Source organism: Pseudophryne corroboree, chromosome 11 (genome assembly GCF_028390025.1).
Source record: "Pseudophryne corroboree isolate aPseCor3 chromosome 11, aPseCor3.hap2, whole genome shotgun sequence".
In the NCBI taxonomy this organism is placed as follows: Eukaryota; Metazoa; Chordata; class Amphibia; order Anura; family Myobatrachidae; genus Pseudophryne; species Pseudophryne corroboree.
In genome coordinates, this window is record NC_086454.1 from 155,328,348 (window position 1) to 155,350,295 (window position 21,948).

Sequence of the window (21,948 nt, forward strand, 5' to 3'; positions counted from 1 at the left end):
GTGACAAGGGTGATCTGGCTGGAGTGACACAGGAGGGTCCTGGCAGGAGTGACACATGGCGGAGCTGACTGGAGTGACACAGGAGGGTGCTGGCAGTAGTGAGACATGGGAGAACTGGCTGGAGTGACACAGAAGGGTGCTGGCAGGAGTGACTCGTGAGGAGCTGGCTAGGATTGACATAGGAGGGTGGAAGCAGGAGTGACACATGGGGAAGCTGGTTGGAGTGACACAGTAGATTGCTGGGAGTACTGACACATGGGAGAGCTGGCTGGAGTAACACAGGAGGGTGCTGGCAGGAGTGACTCATGGTGAGCTGGCTGAGTGACATGGGAGGGTGCTAGTAGGAGTGACAGGGGAGCTAGCTGGAGAGATTCAGGATGGTGCTGGCTAGAGTGACAGGAGGGTGTTGGTTGGAGTGACACATGGGGGAGCTGAAGTGTATTATGTGAATCTGGATTTCTCTGACGTCCTAGTGGATGCTGGGTACTCCGTAAGGACCATGGGGAATAGACGGGCTCCGCAGGAGACTGGGCACTCTTTAAAGAAAGATTAGGTACTATATCTGGTGTGCACTGGCTCCTCCCTCTATGCCCCTCCTCCAGACCTCAGTTAGAATCTGTGCCCGGCCAGAGCTGGATGCACTTAGTGGGCTCTCCTGAGCTCACTAAAAAAGAAAGTATTTGTTAGGTTTTTTATTTTCAGTGAGATCTGCTGGCAACAGACTCACTGCTACGAGGGACTTAGGGGAGAGAAGCAAACCTACCTGCTTGCAGCTAGCTTGTGCTTCTAAGGCTACTGGACACCATTAGCTCCAGAGGGATCGAACACAGGGCCCGACCTCGATCGTCCGTTCCCGGAGCCGCGCCGCCGTCCCCCTTGCAGAGCCAGAAGACGGAAGATTCCAGGAGAAAATCGGCGGCTGAAGACTCCGGTCTTCAATAAGGTAGCGCACAGCACTGCAGCTGTGCGCCATTGCTCCCACAGCACACCACACGCTCCGGTCACTGGTGGGTGCAGGGCGCTGGGGGGGGGGGCGCCCTGGGCTGCAATTTGTACACCTTACCTGGCAAAATGCACATAATACAGTTCTAAACTGTATATGTGCCTAATCCCCCGCCATAAATATTAAAAAAGCGGGAGAAGCCCGCTGCTGAAGGGGCGGGGCTATCTTCCTCAGCACAGCTAGCGCCATTTTCTCTTCACAGCTCCGCTGGAAGGACGCTCCCCAGGCTCTCCCCTGCAGTATACACTACGGAAAGGGTAAAAAAGAGAGGGGGGGGCACATAAATTTAGGCGCAATTGTGATAATAAGCAGCTATTGGGGGAAAATTCACTTTGTATTAGTGTAAATCCCTCTGTTATATAGCGCTCTGGTGTGTGCTGGCATACTCTCTCTCTGTCTCCCCAAAGGACTTTGTGGGGTCCTGTCCTCAGTCAGAGCATCCCCTGTGTGTGTGTGCGGTGTGTCGGTACGGCTGTGTCGACATGTTTGATGAGGACGCTTACGTGGGGGCGGAGCTGGAGCCGATAAGTGTGATGTCGCCCCCTGCGGGGCCGACACCAGAGTGGATGGATATGTGGAAGGTATTAACCGACAGTGTCAACTCCTTGCATAAAAGGTTCGATGACGTAACAGCTTTGGGACAGCCGTCATCTCAGCCCGCGCCTGCCCAAGCGTCTCAGAGGCCATCAGGGGCTCAAAAACGCCCGCTACCTCAGATGGCAGACACAGATGTCGACACGGAGTCTGACTCCAGTGTCGACGAGGATGAGACATATGTACAATCCACAAGAGCCATCCGATGCATGATTACGGCAATGAAAAATGTGTTGCACATTTCTGACATTAACCCGGTTACCACAAAAAAGGGTATTATGTTGGGGAGAAAAAGCAGCCAGTGACTTTTCCCCCATCTGATGAGTTAAATGAATTGTGTGAAGAAGCGTGGTGTTCCCCGGATAAGAAACTAGTAATTTCTAAGCGGTTACTAATGGCGTACCCTTTCCCGCCAACGGATAGGTTACGCTGGGAGACATCCCCTAGGGTGGACAAGGCGCTCACACGCTTATCAAAAAAGGTGGCACTGCCATCTCAGGATACGGCCGCCTTAAAGGAGCCTGCAGATAGAAAGCAGGAGGCTATCCTGAAGTCTGTGTATACACACTCAGGTACTATACTGAGACCTGCTATTGCTTCAGCATGGATGTGTAGTGCTGCAGCAGCATGGTCTGATTCCCTGTCAGATAACATTGATTCCCTTGACAGGGATACTATTTTGCTAACCATAGAGCATATTAAAGACGTAGTCTTATATATGAGGGATGCACAGAGGGACATTTGCCGGCTGGCATCTAGAATTAATGCAATGTCCATTTCTGCTAGGAGAGTATTATGGACTCGGCAGTGGACAGGTGATGCTGATTCTAAAAGGCACATGGAAGTTTTGCCTTATAAGGGTGAGGAATTGTTTGGAGACGGTCTCTCGGACCTCATGTCCACAGCAACAGCTGGGAAGTCGACTTTTTTACCTCAGGTTCCCTCACAGCCTAAGAAAGCACCGTATTATCAAGTACAGTCCTTTCGGCCCCAGAAAGGCAAGCGGGTCAGAGACGCGTCCTTTCTGCCCAGAGGCAGGGGTAGAGGGAAAAAGCTGCACCAGACAGCCAGTTCCCAGGAACAAAAATCCTCCCCTGCTTCCACTAAGTCCACCGCATGACGCTGGGGCTCCACAGGTGGAGCCAGGTGCGGTGGGGGCCCGTCTCCGGAACTTCAGCGACCAGTGGGTTCGCTCACAGGTGGATCTCTGGGTTCTACAAGTGGTATCTCAGGGATACAAGCTGGAGTTCGAGACGTCTCCCCCTCGCCGTTTCCTCAAATCAGCCTTGCCAGCTACTCCCAAGGAAAGGGAGGTAGTACTGGTGGCAACTCACAAGCTGTACCTCCAGCAGGTGATAATCAAAGTTCCCCTCCTTTAACAGGGACGGGGTTACTATTCCACAATGTTTGTGGTACCAAAACCAGACGGTTCGGTGAGACCCATTCTAAATTTGAAATCCTTGAACACTTATATAAGGAAGTTCAAGTTCAAAATGGAATCGCTCAGGGCGGTTATTGCAAGCCTGGAAGAGGGGGATTTTATGGTATCACTGGACATCAAGGATGCTTACCTACATGTCCCCATTTACCCACCTCACCAGGAGTACCTCCGATTTGTGGTACAGGACTGCCATTACCAATTCCAGACGTTGCCGTTTGGTCTGTCCACGGCACCGAGGGTATTTACCAAGGTAATGGCCGAAATGATGATACTCCTTCGAAAGAAGGGAGTTATAATTATCCCGTACTTGGACGATCTCCTTATAAAGGCAAAGTCCATGGAGCAGTTGTTGGTCGGAGTAGCACTATCTCAGGAAGTGCTACAACAGCACGGCTGGATTCTGAATATCCCAAAGTCGCAGCTGGTTCCTACGACGCGTCTGCTGTTCTTGGGTATGATTCTGGACACAGAACAGAAGAAGGTGTTTCTCCCGGTGGAGAAGGCCAAGGAGTTGTCATCTCTGGAAACCAAAACAGGTGTCGGTGCATCACTGCACGCGAGTCCTGGGAAAGATGGTAGCTTCTTACGAAGCAATTCCCTTCGGCAGGTTCCATGCAAGGATCTTTCAGTGGGATCTGTTAGACAAGTGGTCCGGATCGCATCTTCAGATGCATCGGTTGATCACCCTGTCCCTGAGGGCCAGGGTGTCTCTGCTGTGGTGGCTGCAGAGTGCTCATCTTCTCGAGGGCCGCAGATTCGGCATTCAGGACTGGGTCCTGGTGACCACGGATGCAAGCCTCCGAGGTTGGGGGGCAGTCACTCAGGGAAGAAACTTCCAAGGACAATGGTCGAGTCAGGAGACTTCCCTACACATAAATATTCTGGAACTAAGGGCCATTTACAATGCCCTAAGTCAAGCAAAACCCCTGCTTCAAAACCAGCCGGTGCTGATTCAGTCAGACAACATCACGGCGGTCGCCCATGTAAACCGACAGGGCGGCACAAGAAGCAGGATGGCAATGGCAGAAGCCACAAGGATTCTCCAATGGGCGGAGAATCACGTGACAGCACTGTCAGCAGTGTTCATTCCGGGAGTGGACAACTGGGAAGCAGACTTCCTCAGCAGGCACGACCTCCACCCGGGAGAGTGGGGACTTCATCCAGAAGTCTTCCAGCTGATTGTAAATCGTTGGGAAAGGCCAAAGGTGGACATGATGGGGTCCCGCCTCAACAAAAAGCTAAAAAGATATTGCGCCAGGTCAAGGGACCCTCAGGCGATAGCTGTGGACGCTCTAGTGACACCGTGGGTGTACCAGTCGGTTTATGCGTTCCCTCCTCTTCCTCTCATACCAAAGGTACTGAGGATAATAAGAAAGAGAGGAGTAAGAACTATACTCATCGTTCCGGAATGGCCAAGAAGAACTTGGTACCCGGAACTACAAGAAATGATCTCAGAGGACCCTTGGCCTCTGCCGCTCCGACAGGACCTGCTACAGCAGGGGCCCTGTCTGTTCCAAGACTTACCGCGGCTGCGTTTGATGGCATGGCGGTTGAACGCCGGATCCTGATGGAAAAGGGCATTCCGGTTGAAGTCATTCCTACGCTGATAAAAGCTAGGAAGGATGTGACAGCAAAACATCACCGCATATGGCGAAAATATGTTGCGTGGTGTGAGGCTATGAAGGTCCCAACAGAGGAATTTCAGCTGGGTCGATTTCTGCACTTCCTACAGTCAGGAGTGACTATGGGCCTAAAATTGGGATCCATAAAAGTCCAGATTTCGGCCCTGTCTATTTTCTTTCAAAAAGAACTGGCTTCACTGCCTGAAGTCCAGACGTTTGTTAAGGGAGTGCTGCATATTCAGCCCCCTTTTGTGCCTCCCGTGGCACCTTGGGATCTCAACGTAGTGTTGGATTTCCTAAAATCACATTGGTTTGAGCCACTTCAGACCGTGGAGTTGAAGTATCTCACGTGGAAAGTGGTCATGCTTTTGGCCTTGGCTTCGGCTAGGCGTGTGTCAGAATTGGTGGCTTTGTCATGTAAAAGCCCTTATCTGATCTTCCATATGGACAGGGCAGAATTGAGGACTCGTCCCCAATTTCTCCCAAAGGTGGTATCAGCGTTTCATTTGAACCAACCTATCGTGGTGCCTGCGGCTACTCAGGACTTGGAGGATTCCAAGTTGCTGAACGTAGTCCGGGCCCTGAAAATCTATGTTTCCAGGACGGCTAGAGTCAGAAAAACTGACTCGCTGTTTATCCTGCATGCACCCAACAAGCTGGGTGCTCCTGCTTCTAAGCAGACTATTGCTCGCTGGATCTGTAGCACGATTCAACTTGCACATTCTGCGGCTGGACTGCCGCATCCTAAATCAGTCCAAGCCAATTCCACGAGGAAGGTGGGCTCTTCTTGGGCGGCTGCCCGAGGGGTCTCGGCTTTACAACTTTGCCGAGCTCCTACCTGGTCGGGATCAAACACGTTTGCAAAATTCTACAAGTTTGATACCCTGGCTGAGGAGGACCTTGAGTTTGCTCATTCGGTGCTGCAGAGTCATCCGCACTCTCCCGCCCGTTTGGGAGCTTTGGTATAATCCCCATGGTCCTTACGGAGTACCCAGCATCCACTAGGACGTCAGAGAAAATAAGAATTTACTCACCGGTAATTCTATTTCTCGTAGTCCGTAATGGATGCTGGGAGCCCGTCCCAAGTGCGGACTTCTGCAATACTTGTATATACTTATTGCTTAACTATAGGGTTATTGTTCTGAGCCATCTGTTGAATGAGGCTCAGCTGTTGTTCATACTGTTAACTGGGTATAGTTATCACAAGTTGTACGGTGTGATTGGTGTGGCTGGTATGAGTCTTACCCTGGATTCCAAATCCTTTCCTAGTAATGTCAGCTCTTCCGGGCACAGTTTCCCTAACTGAGGTCTGGAGGAGGGGCATAGAGGGAGGAGCCAGTGCACACCAGATGTAGTACCTAATCTTTCTTTAAAGAGTGCCCAGTCTCCTGCGGAGCCCGTCTATTCCCCATAGTCCTTACGGAGTACCCAGCATCCACTACGGACTACGAGAAATAGAATTACCGGTGAGTAAATTCTTATTTTTTCAATTATTTTATGTGGAAGTGACTTTTTCAATGTATTTTATGTTGGATCTGGCGTTAAAAATGTATTTTATGTGGATCTGGCTTTTTCAATGTATTTTGGGGGTAATTCAGACCTGATCGCTAGGGTGCATTTTTTGCATCCCTGCAAACATGTAGTCGCCGCCTACCGGGGGAGGGTATTGTGTGTGTGCAGGTGTACAATCGCATGTGTAGCAGAACTGCACAAACATCAGTTTCTGCTCAGCCCAGGACTTACTCAGCCGCTGCGATGATCGGGCCGGAGCTGACGTCAGGAATCCTCCCACAAAACGCCGGGTCCCTCCTGCGTTTTTCTGGACACTCCCTAGAAACGGTCAGTTGCCACCCACAAACGTCCTCTTCCTGTCAATCTCTTTGCGATCGCCGCTGCGGTCGGAATTTTCGAACCATCCTGTCGCTGACCGGCGATCCCCGTTGCGTCTGCGCATTGCGGTGCATGCGCAGTTCAGACCTGACCGCAGCCTGTGAGAAAATGCACAGCAGCGATCAGGTCTGAATCGCCCCCTTTATACCAGGGACATGGTCTAGCAGGCTCTTTGATATACCGAACTAGATTTTTTGGCTCTTTGTCTCTGACTGGTTGGCCACTCTTGCTCTAAAGGGACTAGCCACTTTCCCTAGGTTACAAATTTTCCTTAGCACCTCAGATGTATTCACACTTAACCTCCCATTAGGTGGTGTACCTTTTACTATTAGTGCCTCCACCCAAGCATCAGTATGTATTAATGGGTCACAGTATTATAGCAGTTCAAGCAAGTCTGGAGATGTGTAAATTATGTTAGCGTACACACCCTTTACAGAAAATGTAAGGAAAGTGTAGTATAATTAACCCAGGATACCTTGTGGTTTTACAACATGTGCTTGACTTCGGCTTCATCTTGAGCTCTGAGATCAGGAATAATTTACACTTTGTACTTGGCAAGCACTTTACTATGAAATACCTATGCATAACAAATGAATGCATCCTTAAGCAGGTACTTACAGTTAAAGGTATTCTAGACCTTTAGGCTGTTTCTAGCAAAAAAAAAAAAAGTAAACATTTGCATGCGACGAAGGCATGCACATCAAAAGGTGCGTAGCCCCCACTGCAATGGGCATGGCCTCGCTGCAATGGGCGTGGCCTTGCAGGAAAGTACTTCATAACACCCCAGTGTTGCACCCTACACCCCCAGACATTGGCCACCACAAGAAAAAAATAATTTCTAATTCATGCCCATTACATAATTTACTATTTTTCTTCTTTATAGTAATACCCCTTGCATCATATTGTGCCCCACATTGTAACGCCCTTTGCACCATATTATGACCCACATAGTAATGCCCCTTGCACCATATTATGCCTCATACAGTAATGCCCCCTGCACCATATGCCTCACACGGTAATGCTCCTTGCACCATATTATGCCCCACACAGTAATGCCCAGTCTATGAGTAGACTAAATGTTAGTCTCTGTGCTGCAGCGGCCACCTGCCTTCTCTAGTGGCTCTGCCGAGTCCTGGCTTCTGACTATGCTACGGATTCCTGCACTTCTTTTTTTTTTTTCAAGATTAATTTTTATTAGTTTTCAAAATAGCATGGTAGAAGGGGGGCTACAGAAATAAAATGAGGGGAGGGGGAGGGGAACAGCAATTGCATAATAGTACATACAGTGTTCTCTGAAATAATTAAATACATCAATCAGTCTACAACATACAGGTCATTTTTTAAAAACAGAAATTAGAAATGACCTCCTGAAGGGGTTATGGTTTCGGGTAGTAATAGGGGCGGTATGCCCTTTGCAGGTGCTTCATAAGATCTTGTCGAGCCTCTCTCGATAATAAACTTAACTGCAAACAGTAAGTAGAGGGCCAGTGGCTTACAGCTTCAAATCCGGAAGTATACCATAGTCTTAGATGAGGTGCTGTCATGGGAGGTGCGCCTTCCTATATTCACTCCACACCTCCCATGTTGTGGCTTGCCCAAAATTCCCTGGGGCAAAAGTTACACCTGCAATCTCAAACTCAAAGTGAGATTGAACAGCAGCTTCACTGGCAGAGATGGTAGGTATCACAGGGGAGCGCCAGTTACGTGCCAATAGCAACTTTGTGGCAGCCAAAATGTGGCCTAATACATATCTATCTTGATGGGGTATACACATGGGGAATATGTATAGTAGGGCCAGTGTTGGTTGCGGGGGTACCGGGAAGCCAACAATCCTAGAGATGAGGTTAAAGATTTGATACCAAAGGGCAGAGACTATAGGACACACCCAAAACACATGAATGAGTGTCCCCGCTTTACCACATAATTGCCAGCAGTCGTTGGGGGTAGTTGGCCAGATTGAGTGGAGAAGTGCTGGGGTCAGGTATTGGCGATGTATTAATTTATAGAACTGTTCTATGTGTGATACACATTTAGACACATGGAAACAAGATTTAAATACCAAGCGCCATTCCTCATCTGTCAGAGTACAATTCAGGTCAGATTCCTATTTCACTAGGGATCTAAGTTTCACTGGGTGAGGGGTGCAGTTGAGGAGAGCATACCATCTGGATACTGTACCTTTACGGTCAGTTCTCATAATTAAGGTATGAATATATTTGGGGATCGGTAGTACTCTGCTATGTGGCAAAGTTACACTTCGAAGCCAGTGTCGAAGCTGGAGATATTTATAAAAGTCTCCTCTGGGAAGAGAGAATCAAGATTGTAGTTGGGTGAATGACATTGATATACCCTCTTCCGTAACTTCTTGAAAGGTCCTAGCCCCTTGAGAAATCCACAAGTGAAATGAAAGATCCGGAACGAGGCTTGCCATTCCGTCTAAATGGAAATCTAGCGGGTGGGAGAGAAAGCTCTGGTATCAAACCCACCAACGCCTGCCAGGATTTGCGAGCAGATTGAACCACAACTGATCTCGAGATTAGGTTTGACCCTTCTGAAATGGGCATTCTCAAAACACTAGATATAGGGAGAGGAAAAAGTAGGCCCCCCTCCAAGGAAACCCACGTTTTAGGGGCATCTATTTCATACCATGCTCCCAACGGGGCCAGTATACATGCTATCTGGTATAAGTATCAATATGGGAAAACCAAACCCCCTTGTGATTTCGGTAAGGATAAGATTTTACGGGCAAGTTTTGGCTTTTTGCCTTTCCACACATATTGGATTAATTTAATACAGAGTTAAATTTGGTCAACAAGGTGTAAACGCTGGTTTACTTACAGGACTAAAAGCTACACTTTAAAAAGACATTCAATACACTTTAAATGGAGCCGCTGCGGCCGCTATACTCAATCCTCAACCTACTTACTTATTACACCATTAGCGTACAGAGCCCCGTACCGTGTACGTACTTTGCGTACAAACGTCGCGCTGGCTGGACAAAGTACACTCAGTGCGTACACACCCAAAGATACTCCGTGAGCCCTTAGCAGCTACACATGTGATTGTAATACACTTATAACCTTAGCAAGGAAATGGAACACGACACCAATTGTAAATCAAAACTAGGTTGGGGTCTAACCTACCAACGGTTCTTTACTTGCAGAGGGTAACAACATAAACAATACAATACAACAGAATAATGGCTACAATCAATGGTACATACTTGTTTGGTTTCGCCTGCTCTTCCCAGTCTGGTCCTCAGTCATCTAGGTAGATGACCTTCAGAGTCTGTGTGTGACCAGGCATGCAGCTGGGTCTTTTATACAATCTTCCAAAACCTAACACAATGGATACTGTAATCTCTTTGTCCATTGGACACAGGGATGGTCATTTACAGTACAGGAGAGGTCATAGGTTGGTTTGAATAGGTGGGCGATGTCTGTTCCAGGTGGACTTGCAGGTGGTCTCCTCTGGGTTCCCGCTGCATAACAAATGTACAGTAAATACAGTTTATATTTATATTCTGCTCCTGCGCATAACTATTCACAGGAGCGTGCGATCTTCTGCAAACCAACACCGGAATATTTCCCTTAATATACCCTACAGCTGGATACCAAGCACCACCTTATAACCTTGTTCTGTCCCCTCGTATCCTGTAAAGGTGAATCCCTTTGTTCTGATACCATTTAAACTGTTGTAACTTGCTGGTGTGATGCAGGGAGACTATGGGGTATATTTACTAAGCTCCCGATTTTGACCGATTTGGTGTTTTTTGATCAAAGTGTCATCTCGGGAATTTACTAAACTCAAATCTCGGCAGTGATGAGGGCATTCGTATTTTTTTTACGGCTGTGTTGTAAAAATACGAATGAATACACCATCGGTCAAACGTAGCTGTTTAGGTATAGAACTCGGTCAATGCAAATATGCATTCGTATTTGAAATCTCTACCGTGAAAGAGCATTTGCGGTCGTAAAAAAAATACAATTCGTAAAAAAACACGGGAAAAAAGTAGACCTGCTTTTGAGAAGCGTGTTTACATGTGTTCCGACTTCATCATTAATCACACCTGCATTTTTGGCCCTTTAAAAGGTGGGCCAGCACATTTGCCAAATCAATCACTCTGAAATGGCTGCTGCCATGTGTAGCAGTGAATTTGGTTTTGCTGTGGGATTCCTGAGACTGCTCCATGAGGCTACAAGAAACCAGGGCCAGGAAACTGAACATGGTCAGCAGGATGTACAGGTGCCGCGGAGGCTGCGCAGGCCTCGGTTTTTTAGGGGGCATTTGAACTTAAACGCATTGGCCGATGACCAGGTCATACAGATGTTCAGGCTAAATAGGACCAACATTTTCCGTCTGTATGACCTAGTCAAACTGGACCTAGACCCTGAGACAGCACGCTCTCGCTCTGTCTCAGGCCTGCACAAACTCCTGGCTGTGTTGCACTTTATGGCTACTGGCAGCTTTCAGGCTGTGACAGGCGATGTAATAGGAATCTCACAGCCCACCTTTTCAAAATATTTAAATCAGGTGAGGCAAACCATACATACTCCTCTATGCCCCATTTCTGTATTGTGTAATGTTAATTTATAACAGTATATTTGAACAAAGTGCTTAAGACACTCACCTTATATTTTTGACTGTACACTCAGGTTTTGGATGCATTTGAACCCCACATAGATGCCTCTATCTGCTTCCCTACCCAGGAGTCTCAGTGGCATGCAGTCAAGGTAGCTTTCTATGAGTTTGCTGGCATGCCAAATGTGCTGGGTGCCATAGATTGCACACACGTTGAGCTGAGACCACCTAGGGGCAGGCAATATATTTATATAAATAGACATTTTGGGCAATCAACTAATGTCCAGGTGGTTTGTGATGCAAATCTCAAAATTATGAGTGTTGTTGCGGGTTACCCTGGCGGCTGCCATGACTCCTTCATCCTCAGTCAGTCATCCCTCTTTGATAAATTTGAGGCTGGAGAAATGCCGGATGGCTGGCTGCTGGGTATGTACCAAGTATTTGTGTTTAATTTCTTTTTCATCCACTAGGGGTCACTGGAGTACTCTTGGGATATGGACGGCTTCCACCGGAAGAAGGCACTGAATAAATTAATTTTTGAGACTACTCCTCCCCTCCATATCCTGCAGCACTCCAGTGTTTTTTCTGTGCTCGACACAGTTAGAAGGCATAGTGGAGCTCATCCACAAAGTATTGGAATTTTTTTCTAAGTTTTTTTTCTCTTCAATTTCCACGTCCTTTCCCCCCTTCTAACAGGCGTGGGTCAGGGACAGTGGAAGCGGCTGAGTAGCCGTGAGTGTCGGACCTCTCTGTAAAGAGCTCCCTCACTCCACTTGCAGGCTGCCTGCAGGAAAGCTGGACGGAGCTTGGATGAAGGCCCCGTCATAGACTTTTGTCACGGTCCAGGTATGTTGGGTTGGGGCGGTCAGCGCTTGCTGCCGCTCCACTGTTGGGGATTGTTGGGTACTCACCGCTGCCCGGAGCGCGTGTACATGGGCCGCTTCACGGTCCATGCGGCGCGCTCTCACTCTCCGGCTCCCAGCATCCTAAAAGACCGCTGCTCCCTGCGCAGCAGCAGCGCTGCTTGGCTACACAGACACGCCGTTATGCTGTGTGTGGCGGGCGGGAGCACGTGTGCATGGGCCGCTCCACGGCTCCATGCAGCACGCTCTCTGCTTCCGCCATCCGCCCGCAGCAGCCGAGGAGTTCCGTTGTCCGGGGTCTACAGTCAGGCCGCTCACACGGCCCTTTGCAAAACTTCCACAGGCCCAGACCCGGTGCTGTACACGGAGGTCGTGGGAGTGGGGGGGGGGGAGACTTTAACAGTATTTGGCAGTGCAAGAAATGCTTAATATGTTTAAATGTTCTCCTGTCTGTTCCAGGTTTCCTATTTTTACATCTCGGCTAAGAGTGGTACTAGAGGAATTTTGGGGTCAGTTTTCGTATTTCTGGCAGGCACTGCACTTGCCTAGATATATACCAGGAACTTTAGTGTTATTACTGAGTCGTGCAGTCTGTCTGTGTGGAGTTTGTATTGTCTGTCTTCATAATGAGTAAGACACCAGCAAAATCTAAGAAACATTTGTCATGTCATGTCTGTAAGAGTGTGTTGCCTGATGGATCCACCACATGTACAGCATGTGTTGTTAATACAGCCATAAATACGATTTCCATTCCAGAAGTAAAGGCATCTCAGGACCCGCCATGGGCTTTACTTGCAGATGTATTAGTTGGTTTACAATCAGAACTGGCCGCCTCTCGTGAAGAAAGAGAGGCGGCAAGATCTGAGTTTAAGATGAGACCATTTGAGTTACCTGGGGAGTCTCAAACTGGTCATAAGTCCACCTTGAGTGGAAAAGATAAGTTTCCTTTTCCTACTAATTTTCCTGTCTCTGGGATACTAGACCTCACTGAACAGGAGTACGAGGAGGGCGAAATAGAACAACAGTCAGAAGGTGACGACTTTGACAGCCCAGGTATTGACAATCTCATCAGAGCAGTTCGTCAGTCGCTGGAGTTTACGGAAACTGAGGAGCCACTGACGAATGATGAGGTAGTCTTTACTAAACGACAGAGATCTCCGATGTGTTTCCCTATCTCGGAATCTCTTAATAAAATGTTACTGGAGTCACGGAAAAATCCGGACAAACGGTTTTCTATTCCTCGTAGATTTAAATCGCGTTACCCGTTTCCAGAGGCCATGACAGCTACATGGGAGAACCCACCTTTGGTGGATTCATCCGTATCTAAACTTACGAGGAAGTTAACCATACCAGTCCCAACTGCTACTACGCTTAAAGACCCTGCAGATCGTAAAATAGAGGCTATGCTAAGGTCCATGTACACAGCAACTGGAGTGCTGTTAAGACCTGGGTTGGTTGGCATTTGGGTTACTAAAGCTTTAATGGTATGGATAAAAGAGCTCAAGTCGGCTCTGCAAGATGATCATCTTATACTTCTCGCGGATCAAATCTGGGAAGCTGCTGAATATCTATGTACAGCTTCTACTGACGTCTGTCAGCTTACTTCTCGCCTGTCCTCATCGCTAGTCACAGTACGACGAGCACTTTGGCTGCGTTCGTGGCAGGCGGAGACGGAGGTTAAAAAAGGTATAGAGGCATTGCCTTATGATGGCGAGAAACTTTTTGGTCCTGAATTGGACAAATGGATTTCTGAGGCTACTGGAGGGAAGTCTGTTTTTCTTCCATCGCCTACAACTATACCTAAACGGAAATATTCTGGTCCGGCGTTCAAATCCTTTAGAACTCAGCCCTTTCGTGGGCAGGGAGGAGCAGTCACGCCGGGCAGAAGAGGTCGGGGACGTAGTGCCCGACAATCCAATGCACGTCGTCAAGACACCAAGACCACTAACAAACCAGTGGCATGACGGGCTCCCAGCCCATCTCGGATCTCCAATTGTGGGAGCACGCCTTCAGAGCTTTCAGGGGGCGTGGCTGCAGACGTCCACAGATGGGTGGATCCGCAATTTAGTATTAGAGGGTTACAAAATAGAGTTCGATTATCTTCCGACAGGAAGATTTTTCACGACAGGACTGCCTGTGTCGGACGACAAGAAAGCAGTTCTGCAGGTTGCCATTCAGTCTCTGCTGAATGCTGCAGTGATAATTCCGGTCCCTGTGCAGGAACAGGGGCAGGGTTATTATTCCAGTCTGTTTCTGGTACCAAAACCAGATGGCTCAGTCAGGCCAATATTGAACCTAAAAGGTCTCAATCATTACGTCACTTACCACAGATTCAAGATGGAATCTCTCAGGTCAGTAATTGCAGGGTTAGAGCCACAGGAATTCATGATTGCACTAGATCTCAAGGATGCGTATTTGCACATTCCGATTTGGCCACCTCACCAGAGTTTCTTAAGGTTTGCGATAAGACGAGACCATTACCAATTTCAGGCTCTACCGTTTGGCCTCTCATCAGCGCCTCGGGTATTCACCAAGGTAATGTCCGTGATGACAGCTCATCTCAGGTCCCTAGGGGTAATAATTGTTCCGTATTTAGACGATCTACTCATAAAGGCTCCGTCTCAACAATTGCTTCTCCAACATGCCTTACTAACGTACAATGTACTAGTTCAGCACGGTTGGATAGTCAGTTTAAAGAAATCACATCTAATTCCGTGTCAACGACTTCAATTCCTAGGGATGATTCTCGATACAGTAAAACAAAGGGTTTACCTGCCACAACAGAAAGTACAGGGCATTCGTCATCTGGTGCAATTAGTGCTCAAGCCACGCACAGTCTCAGTACATTTGTGCATTCGCCTTCTAGGCACAATGGTGGCGGCTTTCGAAGCACTTCAGTTCGGAAGATTTCACTCACGTCCGTTTCAACTGGAGGTGTTAGCACAGTGGTCGGGATCACATCTGCAGCTGCACCACAGGGTGAGGTTGTCACCACAAGTCAGGGTGTCTCTTCTCTGGTGGTTAAAAATACACAATCTATCTGCAGGGAGACGATTCGGCGTCGCGAATTGGATAATTCTGACAACAGACGCAAGTCTCAGAGGTTGGGGAGCTGTAGTTCAGAGTTATCGGCTCCAGGGCCTCTGGGCGGATCACGAAAAATCGCTATCCATAAATGTTCTGGAACTCAGGGCGATTTACAATGCTCTAAGACAAGCGGTGTACATGTTTCGTTTTCAGACTGTTCAGGTGCAGTCAGACAACGCGACGGCAGTCGCATATATAAACAAACAAGGAGGAACGAGAAGCCGCATGGCTATGCGGGAAGTAGCTCGGATCCTCAGATGGGCCGAATATCACCAGGTGATATTATCGGCAGTGTTCATTCCTGGAGTGGACAACTGGGAGGCAGATTTTCTCAGTCGTCGGGATTTTCATCCAGGAGAGTGGGCATTGAATCCAGAAGTATTTCAGATGTTGATCCAGAAGTGGGGTTACCCTCAGGTGGATCTAATGGCATCCCGCCACAATCATCAGGTGTCAAGATATGTGTCCAGAACAAGAGATCCAGCGGCAGTGGCGGTGGATGCTCTCACAGCCACGTGGCCATACAGCCTTGTGTATCTGTTTCCACCGTTTCCGCTGCTCCCGTTGGTGCTAAAACGGATCAAGAGAGGGTTCGTCACAGTAATTCTAATAGCGCCTCATTGGCCTCGGAGGGCTTGGTTCTCGGATCTCCTCGGGTTACTCGCAGACGATCCGTGGCCACTCCCACTACGTCCGGACCTGTTACAACAGGGTCCGTTCCTTTACCCCGATTTAGCGCGGCTGCGTTTGACGGGGTGGCTGTTGAAAAGGCCATCTTAAGGAAAGAGGGCATTCCTGAGTCTGTTATACCAACCATGGTACGAGCTAGGAAGCCGGTTACGGCAGCTCATTATTATAGAATTTGGCGTACTTATATAGGTTGGTGTGAAGCTCGGAAATTTCCGACATCGTCTTTTAAATTATCCCGTCTTTTGTTATTTTTACAAATGGGGTTAGATGGAGGACTACGTCTTTCCACATTAAAGGTGCAGGTATCTGCGTTGTCAATTTATTTTCAAAGGAAATTGGCCTCGTTGCAGTCAATACATACGTTTCTACAGGGTGTAAAGAGGATACAGCCTCCTTTCATTCCACCTACAGCACCATGGGACTTGAATCTGGTTTTAGATTTCTTACAGTCCGATTACTTTGAACCCTTACAACAAGTGGATATTAAATTTCTCACTTGGAAAACGATTTTTCTTTTAGCCTTAGCTTCGGCTAAGCGTGTTTCAGATTTGGGTGCCTTGTCATGCAAGTCACCGTATTTAATTTTTCATGATGACAGAGCGGAACTTCGGACGAATCCCGCTTTTCTACCAAAGGTAGTGTCGTCTTTTCACATCAATCAACCAATAGTAGTTCCTGTGTTAACAGGAGACTCTGGAACGTTGGATGTGGTTCGCGCATTGCGTATCTATGTTTCCCGAACGTCTACTGTGCGTAAGACAGATACGTTGTTTGTTCTCTATGACGCAGCTAAGAGGGGTTGGCCAGCCTCTAAGCAGACCTTATCCAGATGGATCAAACTGACTATACGTCAGGCTTACCTTTATGCTAAGTTACAGCCACCTACTTCAGTAACAGCTCATTCCACACGTTCTGTGGGGACGTCATGGGCAGCGAGTCGTGGGGCTTCTACGACACAGCTTTGCCGTGCGGCTACTTGGTCGTCAGTGCACACGTTTGTGCGCTTTTACAAGTTTGATACGTTCGCGGCAGCAGCATCTAGCTTTGGCCGTTTAGTGTTACAGGTGCCAAACAGCTCTCCCGCCACGGAGGAGACTTTGGTACATCCCAAGAGTACTCCAGTGACCCCTAGTGGATGAAAAAGAAAATAGGATTTTGGTACCTACCAGGTAAATCCTTTTCTTTGAATCCATAGGGGGCACTGGACGCCCACCCAGAGCAGTTTACCTGTTTTAGGAGTCCAGTGGTTCTTATGGTAACACACTTTCACGACTGGTTTAAATTTAACAAGGGTTAATCAGTTAAGGTGTCAACTGTTTAGTTGTCTGTTACGTTGTGTCAACTTTATTGTTGTCTGTGAGACTATATGTAATTCTCCTTTTGTCAATCTCTCTATCGATCCTGTTCGGCTCAGTAAAAAACACTGAAGTGCTGCAGGATATGGAGGGGAGGAGTAGTCTCAAAAATTAATTTATTCAGTGCCTTCTTCCGGTGGAAGCCGTCCATATCCCAAGAGTACTCCAGTGCCCCCTATGGATTCAAAGAAAAGGATTTACCTGGTAGGTACCAAAATCCTATTTTTGTGCTTACCTCAACCTGCACATTATGTTAGCACTGTGTTTGTGCATCAATATTTTACAATGCTGCTAATCTCTGTTTTTCAGGTGATGGGGGTTATGGCTGCTACTCTTGGCTTCTGACTCCATTGTCCGCCCCTGACTCCCCTGCTGAACACAATTACAATCATGCACATAAGTCTACGCGGAATGTGATAGAACGATGTTTTGGTTTACTGAAATCAAGGTTTCGGTGTCTGGATAAGTCTGCCGGGCATTTGTTGTATAGTCCCTTAAAGGTGACTAGGATTGTGTTATGCTGCTGTTTTCTTCATAACATGTGTTTGCAGCAACATCTGCCACATGATGATGATGATGATGAAGAAAACAGTCAGCAAGCAGAGGAGTTAGAAACATCTGGCGACACTGAGTACAGATATAGGGAGGCAGGTAAGGCAAGTCCTTATTTTGGCACATTTTAGTGGTAAGTAAATTTGCCTGTGCGCTTTGTATATGAACAATTAAGGCACACCAATGTATTTTCTGTAGTAATGTGGCTCTTGCTCCCTCTTGAGCTAGTCAGCTGAGTGTTGTTTATTTGCTTGATATGTGTTTATGTCTAACTGTTGGGTATCAGTTACTTAGCTATTTGTATAGCGTTTTTGGTTAGTATTTATGTCTTTATAATGTTAAAAGTTTCTTTTTCACATTCAAAGGTAATGTTTGCCACAATACTACATAATAATTTAGTATGCACTAACAACCATTATTGTTTAGCCTATTGTTTGTATTTGTTGTGTGTCAACTTTCTTCTAAAGCTGTGTTTGAAATATGTTACCTCGTTAGCACAACATAATGGACATTGAGTAATGTGTGCCAATTAGCCAAACATACATTGACTAACACCAACCTTACAAAATTGTTTACACATAATTATGGCTGTGATGTGGTAAACGTTCATGTTAGTAATGATGCTAGAATATTCCCAACACATGTGAGTGTTAACTCTAAAAAATTTCCTCTTACACTGACAGTTTTTTGCACATAACACATTGCACATCAATCACTTTTCACATTTATTACTGTACAACATGTGTTTTCATTACAAATAACTGCTATTGTGTAGACCTAGTTTTGTCAACAATGTGTCTCCAGCTGCAGGGTGGCCTATTTCTTAGGCTGTTCTTTGGTGGCTGACGTGGGTTTGGTTTGGGCAGTGGAGCGGGTTCGGCTTGATCTTCGAACTGGTGATGAAATTGGGGTCTGTGTAGGTGTGTTGGTCCCTGAGCTGGAACCTTGTTGGTGTTGTGCCAACAAATTAATATTTTGACTGAGGTTAGCCAGGGTTGCCGTAAGTTGTGTTGTGGCAGTTGTGTTGTTGTCTATGATGCGAGACATGGTTTCTGATATAATTTGATTACTTTGAATTAACTGAATGAGGGCATGTTGATGGTGGTGTTGCTCATCCATTATGCGCTGAAAGGTAACAATAAGTTGGCTGTTATCTGCTCTCATCTGCTCCATACTGTTTGCGACTCTGCATAGCTGGACATTGAGCCTGCTTGTGTTTCTACACAGTCTCGGGAGATGATGGTGCAGACAGGCTAGGTATTGGGTGTGTGTGCATAGGCAATCAATATTCTGTGCCTGTTGTTGGTTCCATGTTACCCAAAATGATGGTTCAGGTTGTTGCGGAAGGGGGGGGGGGGGGTTTGGCGCAGTTGTGGGTGTGGTGACATTTGAGGTGCGGGGTACTTTCCTGAGGCGTGCTTGGTTGGTTAACATCTATTGCTTGCAGATGGAGGGTGTATGTTTCCTGTTCAGATTCCTGCTGGGCTTCCGGGGGCATGATGTCTGGTTCTGTATGGGGTTTAAGGGGACAACATTTGAGTGTATTCGAAAATTATGCTGGTTTTGATATTTAGTTTAACGTTCTAGACTTGTTTGTCAAACATTTTTCTAAAGAAAATTAGGATGTTCACCAAGACTCGTATACACAATCAAAAAGGCCAATTATGTTGGTTTTTATGTTGACAAAAATGACTTCAAAACAAAAGTGGACACATGTTTGACAAATACCACACTTACGAAACAAACACACAGAGGTACAAAGTTTACACCATGAAAAAAAGTGATTTGTCACCCGCCATATCGTACTTGCATTAAAATTTCAAACAGTAAATGACAATATGAATTCTATCACCATTGTGAAAGGGTGTGACTCTACCTGAAGCTCAATATTTTACTATTCAAATAAATAATGACAACACAATACTACTGTAAGGCGCAAGAGAACACTCTAAATTTACAAAAATTTTTTTAGTGGTTTTTGGATTTTAACAATTTGCAAGCCATGTGCTTGCTGCTGTGGATAAGTACTAGGATTATTAAATTTTTTGGCTGATGTGTAATTTGTGTTTTGTGTTTACTCACCAGACAGCTGAGAGGAATGTGGTCCCGGTGATTGAGTACTCTCCAAAATGTGTTCTGGTGGCAGAGGCAACACAGTTGAAATACGACGTGGGGGTGTGCTTAATGCTGGTGTTGGTGCGACATCAGGATGACGTCTCTTGCTAGGCCTGCTCGTGTGGCTACCAGACCCCTGTGAAGGACGTCTTTGTGGACTGTGATGCGATGTTGAAGTTCCTATGGATTAATGCAAACATTAGATTTTTTTGTTTTTTTTGTGGTGTCCACATTAACAGGTGTCATTTTTGCGTTACCTGTATCGCCAGCATCCACAGCTCTTGACAGTGTTGCTTGTGTTCTGGAAGTGGTGGCTTGCTTTCGTACTGTAAAAATTATACATTGGTGTTTATGACCTTTAATTACAGTGTGTACTTTTGTAAGCAGCAACATTTAGTGATGTGGACATATGATTACCATTATGGGTACAGTTTCTAACAATAAATATTGAAACAATGGGTTGCTTCATTTTTTTGTAAACAGGCTAATGAGGTTCCATTTCCAAAGACAAAAACATAGCCAAGTAGTCTAATTTTCCATGGCCAACAGCTGAATATACACACATGTATTACCATATATTTTACATTATTACATTAATGAGTAAATTTGAAAATAAAATTATAAAAACCGAAAAATTTGAAATTTTTATAAAAATAAAACATACAATACTTAGCCATCTACACTAACATATTGGCCACAAAGACAAGTAAAACACAGCAGACATTAAACAAAGAAACAAAAAAAAAAAAAAACATTACTACCTAACACCTCACTATACAAACACAAAATATTAAAAAAAAAACACAAATAGAAAATCAATTTAGAACATAAAAATATATCAACAATACAATATCATTTTTAAAATACTAATTAGACATAAACACATATGCAGATATAACAGATTTGTAAAAATAAACTCACCATCAGGCCTAGGACGATCCGAATCCCGCACATTAGTCGCACCAACAACTTCATGCGGAATAAGGGTCCGCACAGGTTCCTCCCACTCCCCATAAGACGCTATAAAGGGATGGCCACCCCCTGTTTGCCTGGCTGACTTAGCCTCCTTTGCCATCTTGGCCTTGACACGGCGCTTGATGTCGTAGAATCTCTTCCGACACGTGTCCTCGGTCCTCTTCACCACATCCTCACTGTTTACTGCCGCTACTACCTTCCCCCACAGAACAGTTTTCCTGCGCGAAGGCACCTTGGCAGCATCACGCTCAAACAGTTGGCGATGATGGCGCATCAACTCATGCACCAAAGCCATATTTTCCGCAAAGCTAAATTTAACATTTCTGCCCGTCTTGGTACTGGTGCGTGGCTGCAGAGCAACACCACCATCACTGTCACTATCACTCGAGGCCACAGCAGCAACCTCACCCTCCTTCACCTCACTAACCTCCTCCCCCTCACTCACCTCCTCCCCCTCACTCACCTCCTCCACTTCACTCACCTCCTCCCTCTCACTCACCTCCTCCCTCTCACTCACCTCTGACTGGGACATAATAATGACAAACAACAAATAACACTAATAAAAAAAAACACAAAACACACTCCTCCACTACCACTGCACACCAGCCACACACACACACACACACACACACACACACACACACACACACACACACACACACAATGACAATAGACTGAAAGTAAAATGCACAAACACTAAAAATGACACAAACTTTTAAGAGACTACACAACAATTACCACAAGACTACTTACACACACAATACAGCACTCAACAATCGCAAGAAACCTCCAAAACCGACCAACAAATCACCAACTTCCTCTCACCTCTCCACTAGCTAAATCCACGAGGTGCGGCTGGTTGGGGGCGTTTTTATACTAATGAGCACAGACACTCCTCCATGACAAACACAACCAATCACGGACGAGTGACGAAAACGAAAGTAAGAAAATAACGCGGCCGGGAAGGGTCAAAAACACTGCCGTGGAAATTAAAGATACGAATTCGTAAAAAGATCAACAAAATACGGCCGAAAAAACAAGAGTCGGCCGCGATCACATAAAATGTATTACGAATGACATCGACATCGGAATATACGAAAACACAAATTACGAACGCTTAGTAAATGAGTCGTAAAAAAACCCAAAAAGTTGCAAATTCACACTACCGATGTCAGTCGTG

The 21,948-nt window shown here is 46.4% G+C and overlaps 1 protein-coding gene across 4 annotated transcripts in view; it reads right to left on the reverse strand.

The window, feature by feature from the left end:
* Positions 1–21,948, reverse strand: part of LOC134969209 (NACHT, LRR and PYD domains-containing protein 3-like) — a 115,863-nt gene that overhangs the window by 8,210 nt on the left and 85,705 nt on the right. For 3 of the 4 annotated variants that reach the window (XM_063944999.1, XM_063944997.1, XM_063945000.1), the window contains 3 exons: positions 20,051–20,119; positions 19,761–19,973; positions 18,242–19,187 (listed from right to left, as the gene is read on the reverse strand). The exons of the other annotated variant lie outside the window; for it this stretch is intronic. In XM_063944999.1, the coding sequence (XP_063801069.1) occupies positions 19,919–19,973; positions 20,051–20,119 (124 nt within the window). In that variant the 3' untranslated portion in view covers positions 18,242–19,187; positions 19,761–19,918. Of the gene's footprint in view, positions 1–18,241; positions 19,188–19,760; positions 19,974–20,050; positions 20,120–21,948 lie in introns of those variants that run through there. 4 annotated transcript variants of the gene reach the window in all.